Raw genomic sequence first — 21183 nt, forward strand, 5'->3', positions numbered from 1 at the left:
TTAAAAATGGGTCTAAAGAAGAGAACTAGTGGAATATTCTGTGAGCTCAGAATAATCCTGACGCTTTACACACGTGTGAACATTTCATGGTAGATGCAGGCTGGCATTTGTAAGTAGTTTCAGAAGCAGACTGTGGTGGCTTACATTTTAGATCAGATTGGCCATATGTTAGTCAAGGGCGTTAGAGGCATTGGTGTGTGAACCAAAGCCCTGCTGAAAACTGTGCTTTGCTTTCAGGAAACTTCTGCCCTCTCTGTGATAAGTGTTATGATGATGATGACTATGAGAGTAAGATGATGCAATGTGGGAAATGTGATCGATGGGTCCATTCCAAATGTGAGAATCTTTCAGGTACAGAAGGTTGGAGTCTTTTTATTACCATTTCCTTCTTTCTTGGTACACTGCGCTAGTAGCCCCAAAGTACCATAGACATAACATTACAGTAGTGGTGTTAACTTGAAGTCTTTTAAGTTTATTTTTTGGTCTCTAAAACAAGATCATTATATTACATTGTGCTCGTTTACCTTGAACACATTCTTTAAAATACTTAAACGTTGTCCTTTGTGGATACCATAACCTGTTGGCTCTCCAGTAGCTGAATCCTGAGTTAGTGGTAATACTGTCCCTTTGGAGATCAGTATGTATGAGTTCTTAGGGGGTGTGAGAGACTTAATAACGTTTCTAACATATAGCCCGATGTTAAGTTCAGTGGAATAACTTCCTCTTTTCCCTCTCTTCCACTCTGAGAGCACCTTGTCACTGTAGGTTTTTGTCTCCCCAGATGAGATGTATGAGATTTTGTCTAATCTGCCAGAGAGTGTGGCCTACACGTGTGTGAACTGCACAGAGCGGCACCCTGCGGAGTGGCGACTGGCCCTTGAGAAAGAGCTCCAGATCTCGCTGAAACAAGTACTGACAGCCTTGTTGAACTCTCGGACCACCAGCCACCTGCTGCGCTACCGACAGGTAGGCCCAGCTGTCATTCTGTATCCTGAGAACTTGTTCTTTGGTCTTTCTTACCTCATCGTGGAATGTGTTGGTTTTTGTGCCTGTGTGCTTCTTAATTTGTTTTCGTTTGCTTCATTCTTCATTTAGATTTGTAGAGTTCCTTGTTTTGGCCTTAGGCCAGTAAGAAAAACTTCAGCACCAAGAGTGAAATGCTTCTCTGGGGTAAAAGGAAGAAAGGGGCCACGTCTCTTTCAGAAGTCTTGCTGTTGTAATACGAAATCTGAACTTTGTATTCTGAAGGCTATGGGGAGTCAATGAAGGACTTCACTCAAAAGAGTAACCTGATGAGAATTACTTTTTCAGTTCAGTTCAGTTCAATTAAGTTGCTCAGTCATGACTGACTCTCTGTGACACCATACACTGCAGCACGCCAGGCCTCCTCGTCCATCACCAACTCCCGGAATTCACTCAAACTCATGTCTGTTGAGTCAGTGATGGCCATCCAACCATCTCATCCTCTATCGCCCCTTTCTCCTGCCTTCAATCTTGCCCAGCATCAGGGTCTTTTCAGATGAGTCAGTTCTTTGCATGAGGTGGCCGAAGTATTGGAGTTTCCAGCTTCAGCATCAGTCCTTCCAATGAATATTCAGGACTGATTTCCTTTGGGATGGACTGGTTGGATCTCATTGCAGTCCAAGGGACTCTCAAGAGTCTTCTCCAACACCACAGTTCAAAAGCATCATTTCTTCAGTGCTCAGCTTTCTTTATAGTCCAACTCTCACATCCATACATAACTACTGGAAAAACCATAGCTTTGACTAGATGGACTTTTGTTGGCAAAGTAATGTCTCTGCTTTTTAATATGCTGTCTAGGTTTCTTTTTAGGGGAGAAAAAAAAAACCTGTAACAATGACTTGAGTGAGACGGAAGATTGGTGAGGACTGAGCCTAGAGGTGGGAGCCATGGTTGGAAGGCAAGATATAGTGCTTTAGGTTAGAGGGAGCAGGGTGGTGGCCTGATCTACGAGGGTGGTAGTGGGGCCAGAGGCCCTGGACAGTTCCAGGTCTCCTCAGGACACAATTTGAAAATCAGTACGTTTTGTCCATTCAAGTCATGAATTATACATAAATTTGTCATTGGGAACACAGGTATAATGTTGGAAGAACCACATAGCTAACTTTAACTCAGAGCTAAGCCGCTGCTCTTTCTTAAAAATAATTTTATGTATTTATTTATTGTTGGCTCTGCTAGGTCTTTACTGCTTCATGGGCTTTTCTGTGATTGTAGCAAACGGGCTGCTCACTAGTTGCAATGCACAGGCCTCTCATTGAATTGGCTTCTCTTATGGTGGCACACGGGCTCTGCCTCTAAGCGGGCAGGTTTCGGTAGCTGCAGCACGTGGGCTCAGTAGTCGTGGCTTTCCATTCTAGAACGCAGGCTCAGTAGTTGCGCATAGGCTTAGTTGCTGCATGGCGTGTAGGATCTTCCCAGTCCATGGATTGAACCTGTGTCTCCTGCATTGGCAGGTGGATTCTTTACCACCAAGCCACCAGGGAAATCCTGCTTTACCTTTTAATAAAGTCTATTTTTTAAATAGGAAGTTAGTTGCTGTCTTACTCAAAAGGAATTAGACGGATTCTGTTTCTTCATACTAGGTTGGGAGTTACCAAGCAAAGCCCCTACGTTAGCCTAGCCAAGCTATTAGATAGCTGGCTCATTTTAACTTTCCTTTTCTGTTGTTTGAGAAATCTCTGATTACTTTCAAGTTCTTTGGGTTTTTATAATATGCATCATCCAGTTGGTGTTCAACTGCTAAATCGTGTCTGACTCTTTGCCACCCCATGGACTGCAGCATACCTGGCTTCTCTGTCCTTCACTGTCTCCTGGAGTTTGCTCAAATTCATGTCCATTGAGTCAGTGGATGCTATCTAACCACCTCCTTCTCCTTTGGCCTTCAATCTCCCAGAGTCAGGGTCTTTTCCGATGAGTCAACTTTTCACATCAGGTGGCCAAAGTATTCGAGCTTCAGCATCAGTCCTCCAATGAATATTCAGGGTTGATTCCTTTAGGATTGACTGGTTTGATCTCCTTGCTGTCTGAGGGACTTTGAAGAGTCTTACCCAGCGCCACAAGTCAAAAGCATCAGTTCTTCGGTGCTCACCCTTCTTTGTGGTTCACCTCTCAGATCCGTACATGAATACTGGAAAAACCATAGCTTTGACTATACGGACCTTTGTCAGCAAAGTATGTCTTTGCTTTCCCAGTCTCTATTCATTTTTAAAATAGAATTTCCATGGGTATACCTCATTTTCAGTGTTAGATAAAATAAACATATTTCCTGACAACAGGCTGCCAAACCTCCGGACTTAAATCCTGAGACAGAGGAGAGTATACCTTCCCGTAGCTCCCCAGAAGGACCTGATCCACCAGTGCTCACTGAGGTCAGCAAACAGGAAGATCAACAGCCTTTAGATCTGGAAGGAGTCAAGAGGAAAATGGACCAAGGGAATTACACATCTGTGGTATGTCTATATAGCAAACTACCCAAATTTCCAGTGCCAGTTTAGCTTCCTTGAGTCTTTCTAGAGGTAAGGCTGGATGTTAGCACTAAAAGACAATTTATTAGCATTAAAAAATAAAAATACCTGTGTTTTTTAGTTCTGTGTTTTGGAAGATGGGTTATGATAGAGAGGATATTGTCTTTTTATTTGACTTTCATCTGAGTTCTTTTAAAGTTATTTTTATAAAAAAAACTGTTTATGCAGAAATGCTAATGTGGAGGTAATGGGTTTGCCTCTTGTGAGATACACCTGAATAATGTGTCTTTTTACACTGGATGTTTATTTGAAGATAGAAGTCTTTTAATTTTATGGTTTAAAGAATGTGTAGGAAATGATCGTCTGTTGTCTCATATCCATCATTCATTTGTTTATTCATTTCAGTCTAAGTGAAAAATCATGGCCCAGTGTGGATAACTTACCATTATACAGCTAACTTATTTGCATTCTTGCCTTAGTCTGGCATCTCCTGATTGCTGCAAGTTAACTATGAACTAAATCCCAGAGGCCTCCACTAAAGAGAAATGATACCATATTAAATTAGGGTGTCCGTTTTCTGTTGGATCTCTTTGCTGGATGAGTTAGGAGGGAAAAGGAAGTGATTCTGAGAGCACACTATTCTGTGAATAATTAATACTTTATTTTTGTATACAGTTGGAGTTCAGCGACGATATCGTGAAGATCATTCAAGCAGCCATTAATTCAGATGGAGGGCAGCCAGAGATTAAAAAAGCCAACAGCATGGTCAAGTCCTTCTTTATTCGGGTGAATGATGTTAATAGTTCATGTCTTTGATACTTAATCTGTGAATTGTTACCCCAGGAACAGAACAGACTTGTTCTTGTCTGTGTTTTGCTTTGCCATGTGTATAAATTATTTTGGTTTAATTAGTTCCTCTGATTTTTTGGGAGGAGATTGGTGAGGTCCCAGAGAGGATGGACTTTATCTTGGTGTGGCCTGAAATCATCCTTATATCAACAGAGAAGCTGGTGTGAAGTTGTTAGTTTTTATGTGCTTTCCAAATGAATGGTCACATGCTTACATTTTGTTTTATTTCTCTGTTAGCAAATGGAACGTGTTTTTCCATGGTTCAGTGTCAAAAAGTCCAGATTTTGGGAGCCGAATAAAGTATCAAGCAAGTGAGTAAATTCAGTTATTACTTTTTTTCCTCCTCATCAGAAATCTGAGTTTTCTTAAATTTTTATATTGAGGTTTTATTTTAGACTCGGTTTTATTATTGAAGATTAAAAAGCAGTGCCTTTTTATTGCTGGTTTAGAGACAACATTTACTGTTTATTGTAATCTGTTGCCCTTTTATTCTTTGTGTATTTGTTATATTTTAGGGGACTTGTGGCATATGTACAGTACATGTTCTATATATTTATATATATCCTAGTGATTGGGCTCATTGTAACAACGTTCTATTTTATTTACTTCGAATGATGCTCTCAACAGTTTCTGATTCTCCATATTTAACCTTAAACTTTTATTTATTCCAGTAAATCCTTTTGATTTTCAGGGTTATCATTTGTTTCTAGAAGTTTAACCAAGAGTCACAATACATCAGGATTTTATTTTTAAAAATAGTAAAGTCCTGTGTAGGCAGTTTTCAAATTCTATGATTTGTTCTTATGTACTGCACAGGCTCAAGACCTGATGATATCAAGAATTTGACTGTTTTGTTCAGTTTTGGGTATCTGTAGGAGTTCAATAAATACTTGTTGAATCGATTGTTTCCAGCAGTGGGATGTTACCAAACGCAGTGCTTCCACCTTCACTTGACCATAATTATGCTCAGTGGCAGGAGCGAGAGGAAAACAGCCACACTGAGCAGCCTCCTTTAATGAAGAAAATCATTCCAGCTCCCAAACCTAAAGGGCCTGGAGAACCAGACTCACCAACTCCTCTGCATCCTCCTACACCACCAGTTTTGAGTAAGACACCAAATGAAGACATGTTATCCATTTCTAAGTGCAAATGATTGACTTTGTGAATCTAAATTTAATGTAATTCCATACTGGAAAACTTTCAGGTGATCCTTAGATGTAATGAAATCATTTTTGTTTCACTTGGAATGTTACCAAACAATTGATACAAGTATCAATTTCTGTTACAATGTATTCATTGTATTCATTTCTGTTGCAATGTAACAGAAAGCAGATAGTAAGATAGCATTACTTTGAAAGTGTTTTATAGGCTATAGACTATGTAAGCTATATTGTTTTCTTTTTTACTGGTAATCAGACATGGTGTTAACAGTTTTAACTGGATGTCTTTTGGGTTCCAAGGTACTGATAGGAGTCGAGAAGATAGTCCGGAACTGAACCCACCCCCAGGCATAGAAGATAATAGACAGTGTGCATTGTGTTTGACGTATGGTGACGACAGTGCTAATGTAAGTACCTGGGTGCACGGAGTTGTGCTTAACAGACTAACCCATGATGAACTATTTCTGTCTAAACTTGGTGACCAGTTTAGACTTTTTATTTAATGAATAAAATGAATATTTGTCACTTAGTCTGTGGTACTTGGGATTTTTTTCTATAGCTGATTTAGTTGATTTAAAAGATGACTTACCTTATATTAATATGCTGATTTCTCATAAATGTCTATAGGCAGTTTCTCAAAAAAGACTTTTATGAGAGTCAATGAAATAGAAGTTGCACATTAAATAGCTATGTCTAATGTAGTTAGCAGTGTGGCTAACATTCCTAGTTCTGACAGATTGCCTGGATTCACTTCTGTGCTTGGCTGCCTACTTGTTGACCTTGGCAAGGAGCTTAACCTCTGACCCTCAGTTTCATTTTTTAAATAAGGATAGTAATTCTTACCTCAGAATGGTTATGAAGATTAAAGGAAATAATGTATGTAAAGCCTTTTGTAGGGCCTGCCTGGCACATAGTAAGCTTATAATTTTTTAAAAAAACATTTTTAATGCAAGCTGAGAGAACTGGCTTTGAAAAATGGTTTTTAAAGAAGTCAGTGGGCACTTCTATAAACTTAACACATTGCTTATTTTTTAATTGTTTATGTTTATAAAATATTTCCAGTCTATGGAAAAGGTAAAGAGTTGAAAAGTGAAAAGAAAGAAACTTCTAATTGTGATTTTTGTTTGCACCCCTGAGTTAAAAAATTTGAATTGATTTACTGAAGTTATCCTGACTCAGGTAAAGCCAATACCAAGGAAAACCCTATTTGATGTTACATTCTTTTTTAAAAAAAGGAAATCTCTTTGTTTCACAGGATGCTGGCCGTTTGCTTTACATTGGCCAAAACGAATGGACACATGTAAATTGTGCTTTGTGGTCAGCAGAAGTGTTTGAAGATGATGATGGATCACTAAAGAATGTGCATATGGCTGTGATCAGGGGCAAGCAGCTGGTAAGAACTTGTGGGTGAATTTCATGGAAAAGACTCCCTTTCAGTTTCCAGATGTTCTTTCTGAGGCTCAGTGCTGCCTTACTGATGTTTCTCTTGGTTCCTTCAGAATGGTTTAGCCAGCAGCAAATATTGGTGTGCATTGTAGGCAGATTGCTATTCTGACCCTTGGAGGATGGGTGCAAAAGAAATAGGAAATAGTCTTATCTGGTTAGAGAGATAATTCAGATGCTCAGGAAAGGTATCCATTTAAGTGGTTTAGACAAAATGACCTCAAAGGTTCCAGTTGAATCAGCACTCTGAGGCTCCTTAGGATAAACCCATAAAGTACATATACAAAGAAGGGCTGTAGAAAATGATTAGTAGCAGCTGAGAGTAATCAGAAAAGGCCATGAAGGAGTAGAATTTTTAAAGCTGTGTTTTGAAGGAGGGGAGAAAATGAAGGATTATCAGAAAGCAACAAAAATAGCACATGCATAAGAAACGTAAGTGAAATATGTGGAGAGCACAGAGCAAAAGTCTTCCCTGGAGAGGAGCCCAGTTTGTGATTGACAGAATGAAGTGGCAACATACAGCCTGGCTGAAGAAAATCTTTGCATCATATAAATTCATCAATTAAGCCTACTAATTAACAACCACTATGTTTCTGACTAGTATAATCGTTCTAGAACTAAGTTCTTTTGGATATAATAGCTTCCTTCCAAGATGATTTTTTTAACAATGATGTTCAAAGTTTCGTTTTCTCAGAATCAGTTGTGCATCTTAGGAAAACCTGTTTTGATCCAAGTTCTAAAGTAAATCATCATATTTAAATTTAATCATTCTAGGCCCCATGGGCTGTGGGAAAGAAAGGATTTGTGGAGGAGTCTTTATGGCTCATACCACTTCTCTGTAATTCAGCAGATTACAATAACAATGAACTGTGGGAAACCCAAAATGGGGTGACTCTGTAGAGAAGATGGAGAACGGCTAAAACATCTGAAAGTCTGACTCAGACTCTGTTCTTTTTGGGTTGTTAGAGATGTGAATTCTGCCAAAAGCCAGGAGCCACTGTGGGTTGCTGCCTCACATCCTGCACCAGCAACTATCACTTCATGTGTTCCCGAGCCAAGAACTGTGTGTTTCTGGATGATAAAAAAGTGTATTGTCAGCGACATCGGGATTTGATCAAAGGCGAGGTGAGCTTTAGTTGCTTTCTAAATTATCTGGGAAAAGAGGCTGAAGATATTAATAGCAAGGTGGTGAGCTGTATTACACCTTCCTACTAGGTGCTCCTAGAATCACCTCCTCTTGGGACAATTATCAAAGGCCCTGCTAGGGAAACAGAAGAGTGATTTAGGGATACGCCTTGTCTTTCCTGCTGAGTCAATATCCCGAGAATGTAAGGGAGAGCCTAACAGCTACCCTGGCCTTTCATTTAAGGTGGTTCCTGAGAATGGATTTGAAGTTTTTAGAAGAGTTTTTGTGGACTTTGAAGGAATCAGCTTGAGAAGGAAGTTTCTAAATGGATTAGAACCGGAAAATATCCACATGATGATTGGTAGGACATGGGCCTTGGTTGCTGGGGAGGCTGGCTGTATCACTGAGGTACCTAAGTCTTCAGTTACAAAGTGGGCCTTCTCATAGTCACCTCTAATCAGTTCTTCTTTCCTTACTCAGGCTCCATGACAATTGACTGCTTAGGGATTCTGAATGATCTCTCTGACTGTGAGGATAAGCTCTTTCCTATTGGATATCAGTAAGTAACTCTGGAGAGAAGACAGCAGCCCAACCACATGAACACCCTGAGGCAGTGAGTGGGTCATTTGATGTAGAGCCATACTTGTTAGCAGCTTTTAAGTAATTGCTTTTTTTTTCGTTTTGCAACATCTCGTAGATTGAGGCTCAGGTATTGTTTTATGTCAGCTAGATCCAATTGTAGAAGGAAAGAATTGTTGACATAATTTCAGAATCATTTCCAAATAAAACCTAAAAAATACCAGGTCAGTCTTTTTTAAGAAACCACTAAATTCCATTCACTTCAGTTCATAAGTCCAGTTTGTTGTCAGGCATCAAACATCTTATGCCTCTGTCCTCCTTTTACATTTTACATTTTATCGGTCCTTCTGAAACTATAAACCCCCACAATAACGATCAGATTTCCCAGTAAGAATTTATAATCTCCCATAGGCAGCAAATTGTTTAAACTTCTAGCAAACTGGCATTATAAATTTAAAATTCCTTTCTCTCTCTTCTGCTTTGGAGTCTCATTTTTTCTATATATATGCCAGTTTATTCTGCATTTCAGTTCTGGCAACACTCTCTCCTCCACATCTAGCTGACAGCCCTTTGTGTAAAGCACTAGGGTCCACCAGCATCTAGCTGATTTAAAGCAGTTACATTTCTCTTGTGTTATGGGACTTTTTTTGCAAAGGAAACATATCAGGTGTGATCTTTCCTCACTTTGTATACATTGTGGGCCAGTTATCCCTTCCTAAAGGCCCATAACTATGTCTTGTAATAGTTAGTGGGTTTTTTTCTTTGCATTTTAGGATATTTTACTAATTTTTCCCCTGCTTACAACACAGTAAAAGATTTGATGCTGTTTTCAAGGGGCCAGGAAAAAAATCAAGAACTTAAAAAAACTCAGAAAACCCTAACTAGGGGACTCTCTAATAAGAATCCATGAAAGAAAGCTAAATTCTGTAACTCAAGGAGGCCAGGGAACCTTGGCTGAGAAGAGGTTTTGACAGACTCAGTATCTGCTTCTGTCCTCTCACTGACGGTGATCGGCACCATCTGCGTGCAGGTGTTCTCGGGTGTACTGGAGCACCACGGATGCCCGCAAGCGCTGTGTGTACACATGCAAGATCGTTGAATGCCGTCCTCCAGTGGTAGAGCCAGATATCAACAGCACTGTTGAACATGACGAAAACAGGACCATCGCTCACAGTCCACCATCTTTTGCAGGTTACTCTTTATAAAAAATGTTTTATTGGAATGTAATTGCTTTATAATATTGTATTAGTTTCTGCCTTACGTGAACGTGAAATCAGTTATAGGTATACATATATCCCCCATCTTTTTTTAGATTTCCTTCCTATTTAGATCACCACAGAGCATTAAGTAGAGTTCCTGTGTTATACAGTAGGTTTTTATTAGTTATCTCTTTTATATATAGTAGTATATATATGTCAATCCCAATTTCCCAATTCATCCCATGCCCTTCCCCCTTTGGTTTGTTCTCTACCTCTGTGTCTCTATTTCTGCTTTGCAAATAAATTTATTTGTACCATTTTTCTAGATTCCACATATAAGTGATACAGTATTTGTTTTTCTCTTTCTGACTTACTTCACTTTGTATGAGGGTCTCTAGGTCTATCCACGTCTCTGTAAGTGGTAATGTTTCATCCCATTTTAATGGCTGAGTAATGTCCCATTGTATATAAGTACTATATCTTCTTTATCCGTTCTTCTGTTGGTGGATACTTAGGTGGCTTCCGTATCCTGACTATTGTAAATAGTGCTTTAATGAACACTGGTGCATGTATCTTTTTGAATTATGGTTTTTATCAGGTATATGCCCAGGAGTGGGATTGCTGGGTCATATGGTAGTTCTGTTTTTTGTTTCTTTGAGGAACCTCTGTACTGTTCTCCATCACGGCTATACCAATTTATATTCCTACCAACAGTGTAGGAATGTTCCCTTTTCTCCATATCCTCTCCAGCATTTATTGTTTGTAGATTTTTTGATGATAGCTCTTATGACCAGTGTGAGGTGCTATCTCATTGTAGTTTTGATTTGAATTTCTCTGATGGTTAGTGATGTTGAGCATCTTTTCATGTGTGTGTTTGCCATCTGTATGTCATCTTTGGAGAAATGCCTGTTGAGGTCTTCTGCCCATTTTTTCACTGTTTGTTTGTTTTGATACTGAGCAGCATGAACTGTTTGTGTATTTTGGAGATTAATGCCTTGCTTCATTTGGAAATATTTTCTCCCATTCTGAGGATTGTCTTTTCATTTTGTTTGCAAAAAAGTTGGGAGTTGAATTTGATTTGGAGGAATACTGTGATTGAAGGGTAGGGAAAAGGCATTACTTTGTAAGGTGGCATTTGTTTCTGTTTTGGTATTTATCTGATAGCTGGATTTTTCTTGGCTCATTTGTTTGATTTTTTTTTTTTTTTTAATTAGCGCGACCCTGCGCCCCTCAGCACCAGCGGCGCGGGCGCGGGCGGATGCCGGGAGACCTGCTCGGCAGCCGCCGTTGCCGCCGTGCCTGCTTCGTCGTCAGGCCGCCGACAGCGAACCTGTTGAGCATCCTGTCACCTATATTTTTTAATTAAACTTTTTTAGTAAGAGTTTTTATTTCTTGCCACAGAAATTTCACCCAAGGAAAGTCAAAACACAGCAGAAATTGTAAGTCCTCCATCACCAGATCGACCTCCTCATTCCCAAACCTCTGGTTCCTGTTTCTATCACGTCATCTCAAAGGTCCCTAGGATTCGAACACCCAGCTATTCTCCAGCGCAGAGATCTCCTGGCTGTCGACCGCTGCCTTCTGCAGGTAAAGGACTTCACTGGCCTACTCAGCCCAGCAAGGTCAGCTCAAGATTAGTTTGTAATTCTTTCAGGCAGCTTTATCTTAATGACGTTTGCCAATTGAAAATGTTGATTTTCTGTTACCTGTTAACATACATAGCCAAGTCATTGAAACCAGAGACTACAACACGTTTATCCTATCTGTAATAGATTTTGTTACTTTTTCTCTTTCATTTAGGAAGCCCTACCCCAACCACTCATGAAATAGTCACAGTGGGTGACCCTTTACTCTCCTCTGGACTTCGAAGCATTGGCTCCAGGCGTCACAGTACTTCTTCCTTGTCACCCCAGCGGTCTAAGCTCCGGATAATGTCTCCGATGAGAACTGGGAGCACTTACTCCAGGAACAGTGTCTCCTCTGTCTCCACCACAGGGGCCACTGCGGATCTGGAGTCAAGTGCCAAAGCGGTCGATCATGTCTTAGGGCCACTGAATTCTAATGCTAATTTAGGGCAGAACACTCCCACCTCTTCAAATTTGCAAAGGACAGCGGTTACTGTGGGCGCTAAAACCAGTCACTTGGATGGCTCTTCATCTTTCGAAATGAAGCATTCCAATGCTTCAGACTTGACATCCAAGAGCTCCTCTTTGAAGGGAGAGAAGACCAAAATGCCGAGTTCCAAGAACTCAGAGGGATCGGCGCATAATGTTGGTTACCCTGGCATTCCAAAACTGGCCCCACAGGTTCATAATGCAACAGCTGGAGAATTAAATGTTAATAAAATAGGCACTTTTGCTGACCTTTCTTCAGTGCCATTTTCTTCTAAAGAGGGCCTCCCCTTCCCACCACTCCATTTGAGAGGGCAGAGAAACGAGCGAGACCAACAGACAAATGGCAACCAGTCAGCAAACCTCAATCCCGATGAAGATGCTGAAGTCAAAACCTTGAAGCTGTCTGGAGTGAGCAGCAGATCATCCATTATCAATGAACACGTGGGAGCCAGCTCCAGAGATAGGAGACAGAAAGGGAAAAAATCTTGTAAAGAAACTTTCAAAGAAAAGCATTCCAGTAAACCTTTCTTGGAACCTGGTCAGGTGGCAACCGGTGAGGAAGGACATCTAAAGCCAGAGTTTGTTGATGAAGTGTTGACTCCTGATTTCATGGGGCAACGATCATGTAATAATGTTTCTTCTGAGAAGACTGGGGACAAAATCCATCCTATTCCAGGAGTCCCCAAAGCTCCATCCATGCAAGTGGAAGGGTCTGCAAAGGAATTACAGACGCCCCGGAAACGCACAGTTAAAGTAACACTGACACCTCTAAAAATGGAGAGTGAGGGTCAGTCCAAGAACACCCTGAAAGAAAGTAGTCCCGTTTCCCCTTTGCAGATAGAGTCTGTGTCTCCAACAGAACCGGTTTCCGCCTCAGAAAGCCCAGGAGATGGTCCTGCGGCCCAACCAAGCCCCAATAATACCTCATCCCAGGATTCTCAAAGTAACAACTATCAGAATCTTCCAGTACAGGACAGAAACCTGATGCTTCCAGATGGCCCCAAACCTCAGGAAGATGGCTCTTTCAAGAGGAGATACCCCCGTCGCAGTGCCCGGGCACGCTCTAACATGTTCTTTGGGCTCACCCCACTCTATGGAGTAAGGTCCTATGGCGAAGAAGACATTCCATTTTACAGCAGCTCAACTGGGAAGAAGCGAGGCAAGAGGTCCGCTGAAGGACAGGTAGACGGGGCGGACGACCTGAGTACTTCAGACGAAGACGACTTATACTATTACAACTTCTCTAGGACAGTGATTTCTTCAGGTGGAGAGGAACGGCTGACACCGCATAATTTATTTCGGGAGGAAGAACAGTGTGATCTTCCAAAAATCTCACAGTTGGATGGCATTGACGATGGGACAGAGAGCGATACCAGCGTCACAGCCACAACTCGGAAGAGCAGCCAGATTCCAAAAAGAAACAGTAAAGAAAACGGAACAGAGAACTTGAAGATGGATCGGCCTGAAGATGCTGGGGAAAAGGAACATGTCATTAAGAGCTCAGTTGGCCACAAGAATGAGCCAAAGATGGATAACTGCCACTCCGTGAGCAGAGTGAAAGCACAGGGACAGGATTCCTTGGAGGCTCAGCTCAGCTCGTTGGAGTCAAGCCGCAGGGTCCACACAAGCACCCCTTCAGATAAAAACTTACTGGACACCTATAACACTGAGCTCCTGAAGTCAGATTCTGATAACAACAACAGTGACGACTGTGGGAACATCCTGCCCTCGGACATTATGGACTTTGTCCTGAAGAATACTCCGTCCATGCAGGCTTTGGGTGAGAGCCCAGAGTCCTCTTCGTCAGAACTTCTCAACCTTGGTGAAGGCTTGGGTCTTGACAGCAATCGTGAAAAAGACATGGGTCTTTTTGAAGTGTTTTCCCAGCAGTTGCCGACGACGGAGCCTGTGGACAGTAGTGTCTCTTCCTCCATCTCAGCGGAGGAACAGTTTGAGTTGCCCTTAGAGCTGCCATCAGATCTCTCCGTCCTGACCACCCGGAGTCCCACGGTCCCTAGCCAGAACTCCAGTAGGCTAGCCGTGATCTCAGACTCAGGAGAGAAGAGAGTAACCATCACAGAAAAAGCCTCCTCTGAAGGCGACTCCTCCCTGCTGAGTCCAGGAGTAGACCCCAGTCCCGAGGGCCACATGACTCCTGACCACTTTATCCAAGGTCACATGGATGCAGACCACATCTCCAGCCCTCCCTGTGGTTCCGTGGAGCAAGGTCATGGCAACAATCAGGACTTAACTAGAAACAGCAGCACCCCTGGCCTTCAGGTACCCGTTTCCCCTACTGTTCCCATCCAGAATCAGAAATACGCGCCCAACTCCACTGACAGCCCTGGCCCGTCTCAGATTTCCAATGCCGCTGTCCAGACCACTCCGCCCCACCTGAAGCCAGCCACCGAGAAACTCATTGTTGTTAACCAGAACATGCAGCCACTCTACGTCCTCCAAACCCTTCCGAATGGAGTGACCCAGAAAATCCAGCTGACCTCATCTGTAAGTTCAGCACCCAGTGTGATGGAGACAAACACATCCGTGTTGGGCCCCATGGGGAGTGGTCTCACCCTCACCACAGGACTCAACCCAAACCTGCCAGCCTCTCAGTCTTTGTTCCCTCCTGCTGCCAAAGGCTTGCTCCCCATGCCTCATCACCAGCACTTACATTCCTTCCCTGCCGCTACTCAGAGTAGCTTCCCCCCCAACATCAGCAGTCCTTCAGGCCTACTCATCGGGGTCCAGCCTTCTCCAGACCCCCAGCTTTTGGTTTCAGAAGCCAGCCAGAGGACAGACCTCAGTACCACGGTAGCCACTCCATCCTCTGGACTCAAGAAAAGACCCATATCTCGCCTGCAGACCCGAAAGAATAAGAAACTTGCCCCCTCTAGTACTCCTTCCAACATTGCCCCTTCGGACGTGGTTTCCAACATGACACTGATTAACTTCACTCCCTCCCAACTTCCAAATCATCCCAATCTCTTAGACTTGGGGTCACTGAATACTCCATCTCACCGAACTGTCCCCAACATCATAAAAAGGTCTAAATCTGGCATTATGTATTTTGAACAGGCACCCCTGTTGCCGCAGAGTGTGGGGGGGACCGCTGCCCCGGCGGCAGGCACTGCCACCATAAGCCAGGATACCAGCCACCTCACGACAGGGCCCGTGTCTGGCCTGGCCTCCGGTTCCTCCGTCCTGAACGTTGTGTCCATGCAAACTACCACCGCCCCCACAAGTAGCGCATCTGTTCCAGGACATGTCGCATTAACCAACCCTAGGTTGCTGGGTACCCCGGATATCGGCTCCATAAGCAATCTTCTAATCAAAGCCAGCCAGCAGAGCCTGGGGATTCAAGACCAGCCTGTGGCTTTACCGCCAAGTTCAGGAATGTTTCCACCACTGGGGACGTCACAGACTCCCTCCACGGGCGCGATGACAGCTGCACCCAGCATCTGTGTGCTCCCCTCTACCCAGACTGCGGGTGTCACAGCTGCTTCACCTTCTGGGGAAGCGGAAGAACACTATCAGCTTCACCATGTGAACCAGCTCCTCGCCAGCAAAACCGGGGTTCTCTCTTCCCAACGGGATCTTGATTCTGCTCCAGGGTCCCAGGGATCCAGCTTTACCCAGACCATAGATGCTCCTAATCCCGTGGGCCTAGAGCAGAACAAGGCTTTACCCTCAGCTATGCAAGCCAGCTCAGCCTCTCCAGGGGGTTCCCCATCCTCCGGACAGCGGTCAGCGAGTCCCTCAGTGCCGGGGCCCACGAAACCCAAACCAAAAATCAAACGGATTCAGCTGCCTTTGGACAAAGGGAGTGGCAAGAAGCACAAAGTTTCCCACTTGCGGACCAGTTCTTCTGAAGCACACATTCCAGACCAAGAAGCCAACACGACACCCCAGACCTCAGTCACAGGGTGAGAGATGCAGACCTCGGCTCCGTGGGGTCGAGGGGTTTCATGCTTTGGCTTAGAGGCTGTTGAAGTGGTCTTCTGGGAGGGACACGCCTCTGCCCAAGTTGCATTACTCAGGTTTTCTGGGCTTTGATTTTTTTTTTCTCTTTCTCACAGTGGTAGTTTATAGAGTGATATTTAGTTCCATTCGTGGCAGTTTGTCCCGTGAACAGAACCACATCTTTAATCACTCTCTGCTCTGATTTAGAACAGTGCTGCTGTTGGCTCATGTTTCTTTTTGCTGAGGCTCAGTTAGGAGACGAAGCGATGATTATTCCTGTCTGGAGGGCAAAACCACCTGCTGGAGATCCTCCTGGTGTCCTTTTCTGAAACATTATCATTAAAATATATGTAAAGTACACAAGTGAATTTTTACCCAGGTATGCACCCACAAGGCTGCCATTTCGCTCATAATATAAAATAGTCCTAGTGTTCCAGAAGGCCCTGGTGCCCTCCCTTCAATCAGTGCCTCCTCACTGGCTGGTTAGACATGCTGACCTGTATCACCACAGGTCAGTTTTCCCAGCCCATACATTTTATGTGATCCTGTTAGAGTCATTTCTTTAGACTGACCTCCATGTTAGGTACATATTTACTCTTGTTTTTCCTGAAAAGATCCAAACGATTCTGTTCCAGGACTCCAGGAGCAGAGGCTGAGCAGCAGGATACAGCTAGTGTGGAACAGTCACCACAGAAGGAATGTGGGCAGCCTGCAGCGTGAGTACAAAACTTAGTTCCTTAAGATGAAACCCTCAGCTCTGTCCACCTCATTTTAGAATACAGTCCTTCCTGATTTGTATTGATTTTTTTTAAATGGAATTAATACATGCTTGTAAAAAAAAAAACAGAATTACTTAAATAGTAGATAAAGATTCCATATTCATCCTGCTTACCTTCTTCCCAGTTTATTGCCTAGAGGTAATCATTGCTTGTAGTTTGTTTTCATTCATGCCGACATTTCTGGGCATATTGATTTACAGGGTGTATGTATGAATATGTATATACCTTTTTTACATAAAATGAATAATGCTGTATGCACCATTCGCTACTTGTTTGCTTCGCCTATTGTATTGTGTATATATTTCTGTGCCACTTCATTTAATGACTGCCTCCAGGTCCACTGTGTAGACGCTACAGTAATTTAGCTAGTCTCCTGTTGATCTCCATCTGGATTGTTTGCACAATTTATTTCATTTTAAAAAGTGAAAATTGGTGTGGATTACTGGCTCATGCAGCCTGCCTTTGTTTTTAATTAAACCAGCTAGCTCACTTAAGCAACTCCAGAACTGCTTCTAACAAGTGTCTTTTTTCTTTTTTTCTGACACTTAAGGGTATGAGAAGAATTTCAAGAACACAATCTACAATTCCAAAAGCAGAAACTTAATGTCAGTGTTTGGGGAAGGCTCTCTCTAAAGATAGTTGGCATTGTGTGTCATGCAGTAGTGTGGTGGCGTGGCCAACCGGCAGGTTGTACACAGAGCATCCTGTGGTTCGTGTCTGGTGTGACTGACAGCCGAACGGCAGGTTGTGGATGTGGACAGCTTTTATCTTTGAATTGAAGAACTCGCTGCCGTTGCATCTCCTGTTTGGTTTTCTTTTCATGTAGGCAAGTGGCTGCTCTTCCCGAGATTCAGACAACACAGAATCCAGCACATGAACAAGAAAATTCAGGTATGTGGGCAGGTAACATGTTAGAATCAAAATTTCGAAGCCAGAAGCACTATAAGAATCACCTTGGGACTTCACCGGTAGTTAAGACTCCGTGCTCTCAATGCAGGGGGCCCTGGTTCAATCGGTATCTAGTCAGGGAACTAGATACCACATGACGCAGCTAAGACCTCACAGGCCGCAACTAAAGATCCCGCACGTCACAACCAAGACCCCGCACAGCCAAATAAATAACTAAATGTTTAAAAAAAACAATCGCCTTCTCCACCTACTGATTGTCTAGATTAAAGGAAAAAGAAGTCAAAACTTTAAAAAACTTAGTGATTGACCAAAGGACAGCAGACTAAGACCTGTACTATAAATACTCGACTGCTCTGTGATAACAGCAGTGTGGCTTAAATAGTCACAAGGAGCTGCCTTCATCCTTTAGTTGTCACTAGTGAAAACCGAGAACCATTCTTGTTATATAATATAGCCAGACTTAGGTTATGACACCAGATACATCTCCATAGCACTTCCATCTGTCCTAATGCATTTCATTGATAAACAAGTAGTCACTTCAAGACTAGAGAGCTCTGGATATAAGTCTTTGCCCTTTTCCATTGAGGGGATTCCTAGAAGAAAACCAGGTAGAGAAAATGCTTAGGCATAAGGTTTGGGCAGTAGTCACATTCTGCTTATTTGCTGATTCCTGGAGGGGATTGATACGTCTCTGTGTCAGTGGGCAGTATGAGGGGTAGTGGCTGAGTGCAGACTCTGGAGCCATGTAGGTTGAAATCCCAGCTTTACCACATTAGCTGTACGAACTTGGATTCCGTGACCTCTCTCCATCTCAGTTTTCTCACCTTTAAAATTAAGATAATAATGACACCTGCCTCACTGGATTGCTCTGAGGTTTATCTAAGTTAATACAGAAAATTCCTGGAAGCATGCCTCATACATGTTAACCATTGTTATTTTTTAGCTTTGACTCTATTGAGGGCAATTACTTAGTGTAAAATGGTTAGATTATGATTATAGAAACTCACTAGAGAGACAGTATAACTTCATGTGAAAATATGTGTATATATTCTCGTTTTTGTCATTTTCTAGCTCTAACCTCAGGCAAGCTGCTCCACTTCTTTTGAGCCTCAGGTGTGTTTTCTGTAAATGGGAATGATAAAGCCAGCTGTGAAATGTTGTTAGGCTTAGAGATGACGTGTGTAAAGGACTCAGTATGTGTGTGCTGTGGCATCCACTCTGGCCCCCATTTTCTCCCTCACAGAACCTAAAACGGCGGAAGAAGAAGAAAGTAATTTCAGCTCTCCACTGATGCTTTGGCTCCAGCAAGAACAGAAGCGGAAGGAAAGCATTGCTGAGAAAAAGCCCAAGAAAGGACTTGTTTTTGAAATTTCAAGTGATGATGGCTTTCAGATATGTGCAGAAAGTATTGAAGGTGAGTGGGTTAAATTAGGTTGGCCTGACAGCACAGGCTCTGTTCAGTCAGGGCTGCACTTTATCTGTAGGAGTACCATTTATGCGGGCAGCTCCGTATATGACAGATTGGATTGGAGACACTAGAAAGCAAGAGGCCACTAGTTAGAGTATTGCTGCAGTAGAGATGTCAGGTAAGAAAGTCCACTTCTGGAAGGGAGAGGAAAGGAAGGGAGGGAAGAACGGACACATTTGTGACTGCTTGGATGTAGAGGGCAGAGAGAGATGTCAAAGATGACTGAAGATTCAGGCCTGGGTGACTAAAAAATGTGATATATAAAGCGAACAAAAAAATAATGCAAGTTCTATATAAGATGTATTACATGCAGAGTGTGGGAAGAGAGATCACAGGCTCAAGTCAGAGGTGGAAGGGATTGTGAAGGTTTTCTGGTTACACCCCTTAATTATAAGGAGCCGAGAGGTTGTGATCTTCCCACAGTCTTGGTTAACCATTATTGCTGATATTGTGTTGGTTAGGGGTACAGGGAGCAGAGTTCATACCACATATTCAGGTTTGGGACCTCATTTCTAGGGAAGTGAGTCATTTTCAGAAGATAGGCATCTCCTCACTGCTTTTGCATCCTTTGTAATAGAAAGGAGCCCTGCTGGGTGGGACGCCTTCCCAGCTTTCTTATTCACTGAACTGATTTAAACTAAGAAATTTAGTTTAAATTTTTTTTTTTTTTTAGATTTAAACTAAGAAAACGACATAAAGCTGATTTAGCAGGGGATATTTCTACTACATTGGTATTGAGATGTTTGACTGAATATCTTAAAAAAAAAAAAAAACTTCTTATTTTATATTGCAGTATAATCAATTAATGGTGTTGTGATAGTTGCAGGTGTATCGCAAAGCGACACTTAACTGAATGTCTTACTTCCCTTACAGATGCCTGGAAGTCCCTGACAGACAAAGTCCAGGAAGCTCGGTCAAACGCCCGCCTGAAGCAGCTCTCATTTGCAGGTAATGCTACAGAGGTCATCTTCCGCCTGTTTCAGTATCCTCTGGTAGCTTGTAACTCTAAGCTGCAGGGTTGGTTCTACCCAAAAAAAAAATCATCTTCCTTTTTAAAAAAAAATCTTTTTTCACACTTTATTAAGATATAAACCTTATACTACACAGTTTACCCATTTAAAGCATACAGATCAGTGGCTTTCAGTGTATTCACAGAGCTGTGCAAGCCATCACTACTGTATAATTCCAGAACATTTTCATCCTCCCTAAAAGAAACCCCATACCCATCAGTGGTCATGCCTCAGCCCCAGCTCCTGGCAACCACTCCTCTGCTCTGTCTCTGGAGCACCTACTCATACATTTCCTGCAGAAATGAATCATACATGACATAGCCTCTTGTGCCTGGCTGCTTTCGTTTAATATAATTCTTTCAAGATTTCTCTACTGGAACATCACCTCAGTTCTTTTTTCCTTTTTTTACAATTTCTATTGTAGTAAAGTACACATAACAAAAATTTTTAATTAGAAATAATTTAAAATTTTTTAATTAGAAATAATTAAAAATTTTTAATTAGAAGTAGTTTAAAATTATTTGTAAGTATATGCTTCAGTGGATTAAATACAGCCACCTTGTTGTGCAGCCCTTGCCACCATCCGTCTCTCTAACTTTTCTTCATCTTATTTGTTTGTTCACGTTTCTGGCTGCCCCGGCTCTTCGAGGCTGTGTGTGGGCTTTCTCCAGTGGCAAGTGGGGGCCACTCTCTGGTTGCGACACATGGGCTTCTTGTTGTGGCGGCTTCTCTTGTGGAGCGCAAGCTCTGGGGCGCACGAGCTTCAGTGGTGGTGGCGCATGGGCTTAGTTGCCCTGCAGCACGTGGCGTTTTTTCAAACCAGAGATTGAACGCATGTTCCCTGCATTGGCCAGCAGATTCTTTAAACCACTGAACCACTAGGGAAGTCCATGTAACTTTTCATCTTATAAAACTGAAACTCCATATCCATTAAACAGTGACTCCCTATTCTCCCCTTCCTACAGCTTCTGGTAGCCAGCATTATTCTTTCTTTCCATCTTTGTGATTTTAACTGTTTGAAGCACCTCATGTGAGTGTTTGCCCTCTTGTGCCTGGCTTAGTACACTCAGCGTAATGTCCTCCAGGTGCATCCTTCCATGTT

General features: G+C 42.6%; 1 protein-coding gene across 1 annotated transcript in view; it reads left to right on the forward strand.

Annotated features, from left to right (window-relative positions):
• KMT2A (lysine methyltransferase 2A) overlaps nt 1–21183 on the forward strand; it is a 77898-nt gene that overhangs the window by 45132 nt on the left and 11583 nt on the right. The window contains exons 15-32 of the mRNA XM_069555339.1: nt 238–351; nt 782–966; nt 3297–3470; nt 4161–4271; nt 4572–4645; nt 5247–5440; nt 5795–5901; nt 6750–6887; nt 7904–8062; nt 8307–8424; nt 8544–8622; nt 9673–9833; nt 11243–11428; nt 11642–15878; nt 16551–16631; nt 17521–17585; nt 18847–19017; nt 19945–20019. Of these exons, the coding sequence (XP_069411440.1) occupies nt 238–351; nt 782–966; nt 3297–3470; nt 4161–4271; nt 4572–4645; nt 5247–5440; nt 5795–5901; nt 6750–6887; nt 7904–8062; nt 8307–8424; nt 8544–8622; nt 9673–9833; nt 11243–11428; nt 11642–15878; nt 16551–16631; nt 17521–17585; nt 18847–19017; nt 19945–20019 (6429 nt within the window). The remainder of the gene's footprint in view (nt 1–237; nt 352–781; nt 967–3296; nt 3471–4160; nt 4272–4571; nt 4646–5246; nt 5441–5794; nt 5902–6749; nt 6888–7903; nt 8063–8306; nt 8425–8543; nt 8623–9672; nt 9834–11242; nt 11429–11641; nt 15879–16550; nt 16632–17520; nt 17586–18846; nt 19018–19944; nt 20020–21183) is intronic.

Source organism: Ovis canadensis, chromosome 15 (genome assembly GCF_042477335.2).
Source record: "Ovis canadensis isolate MfBH-ARS-UI-01 breed Bighorn chromosome 15, ARS-UI_OviCan_v2, whole genome shotgun sequence".
Taxonomy (NCBI): domain Eukaryota; kingdom Metazoa; phylum Chordata; class Mammalia; order Artiodactyla; family Bovidae; genus Ovis; species Ovis canadensis.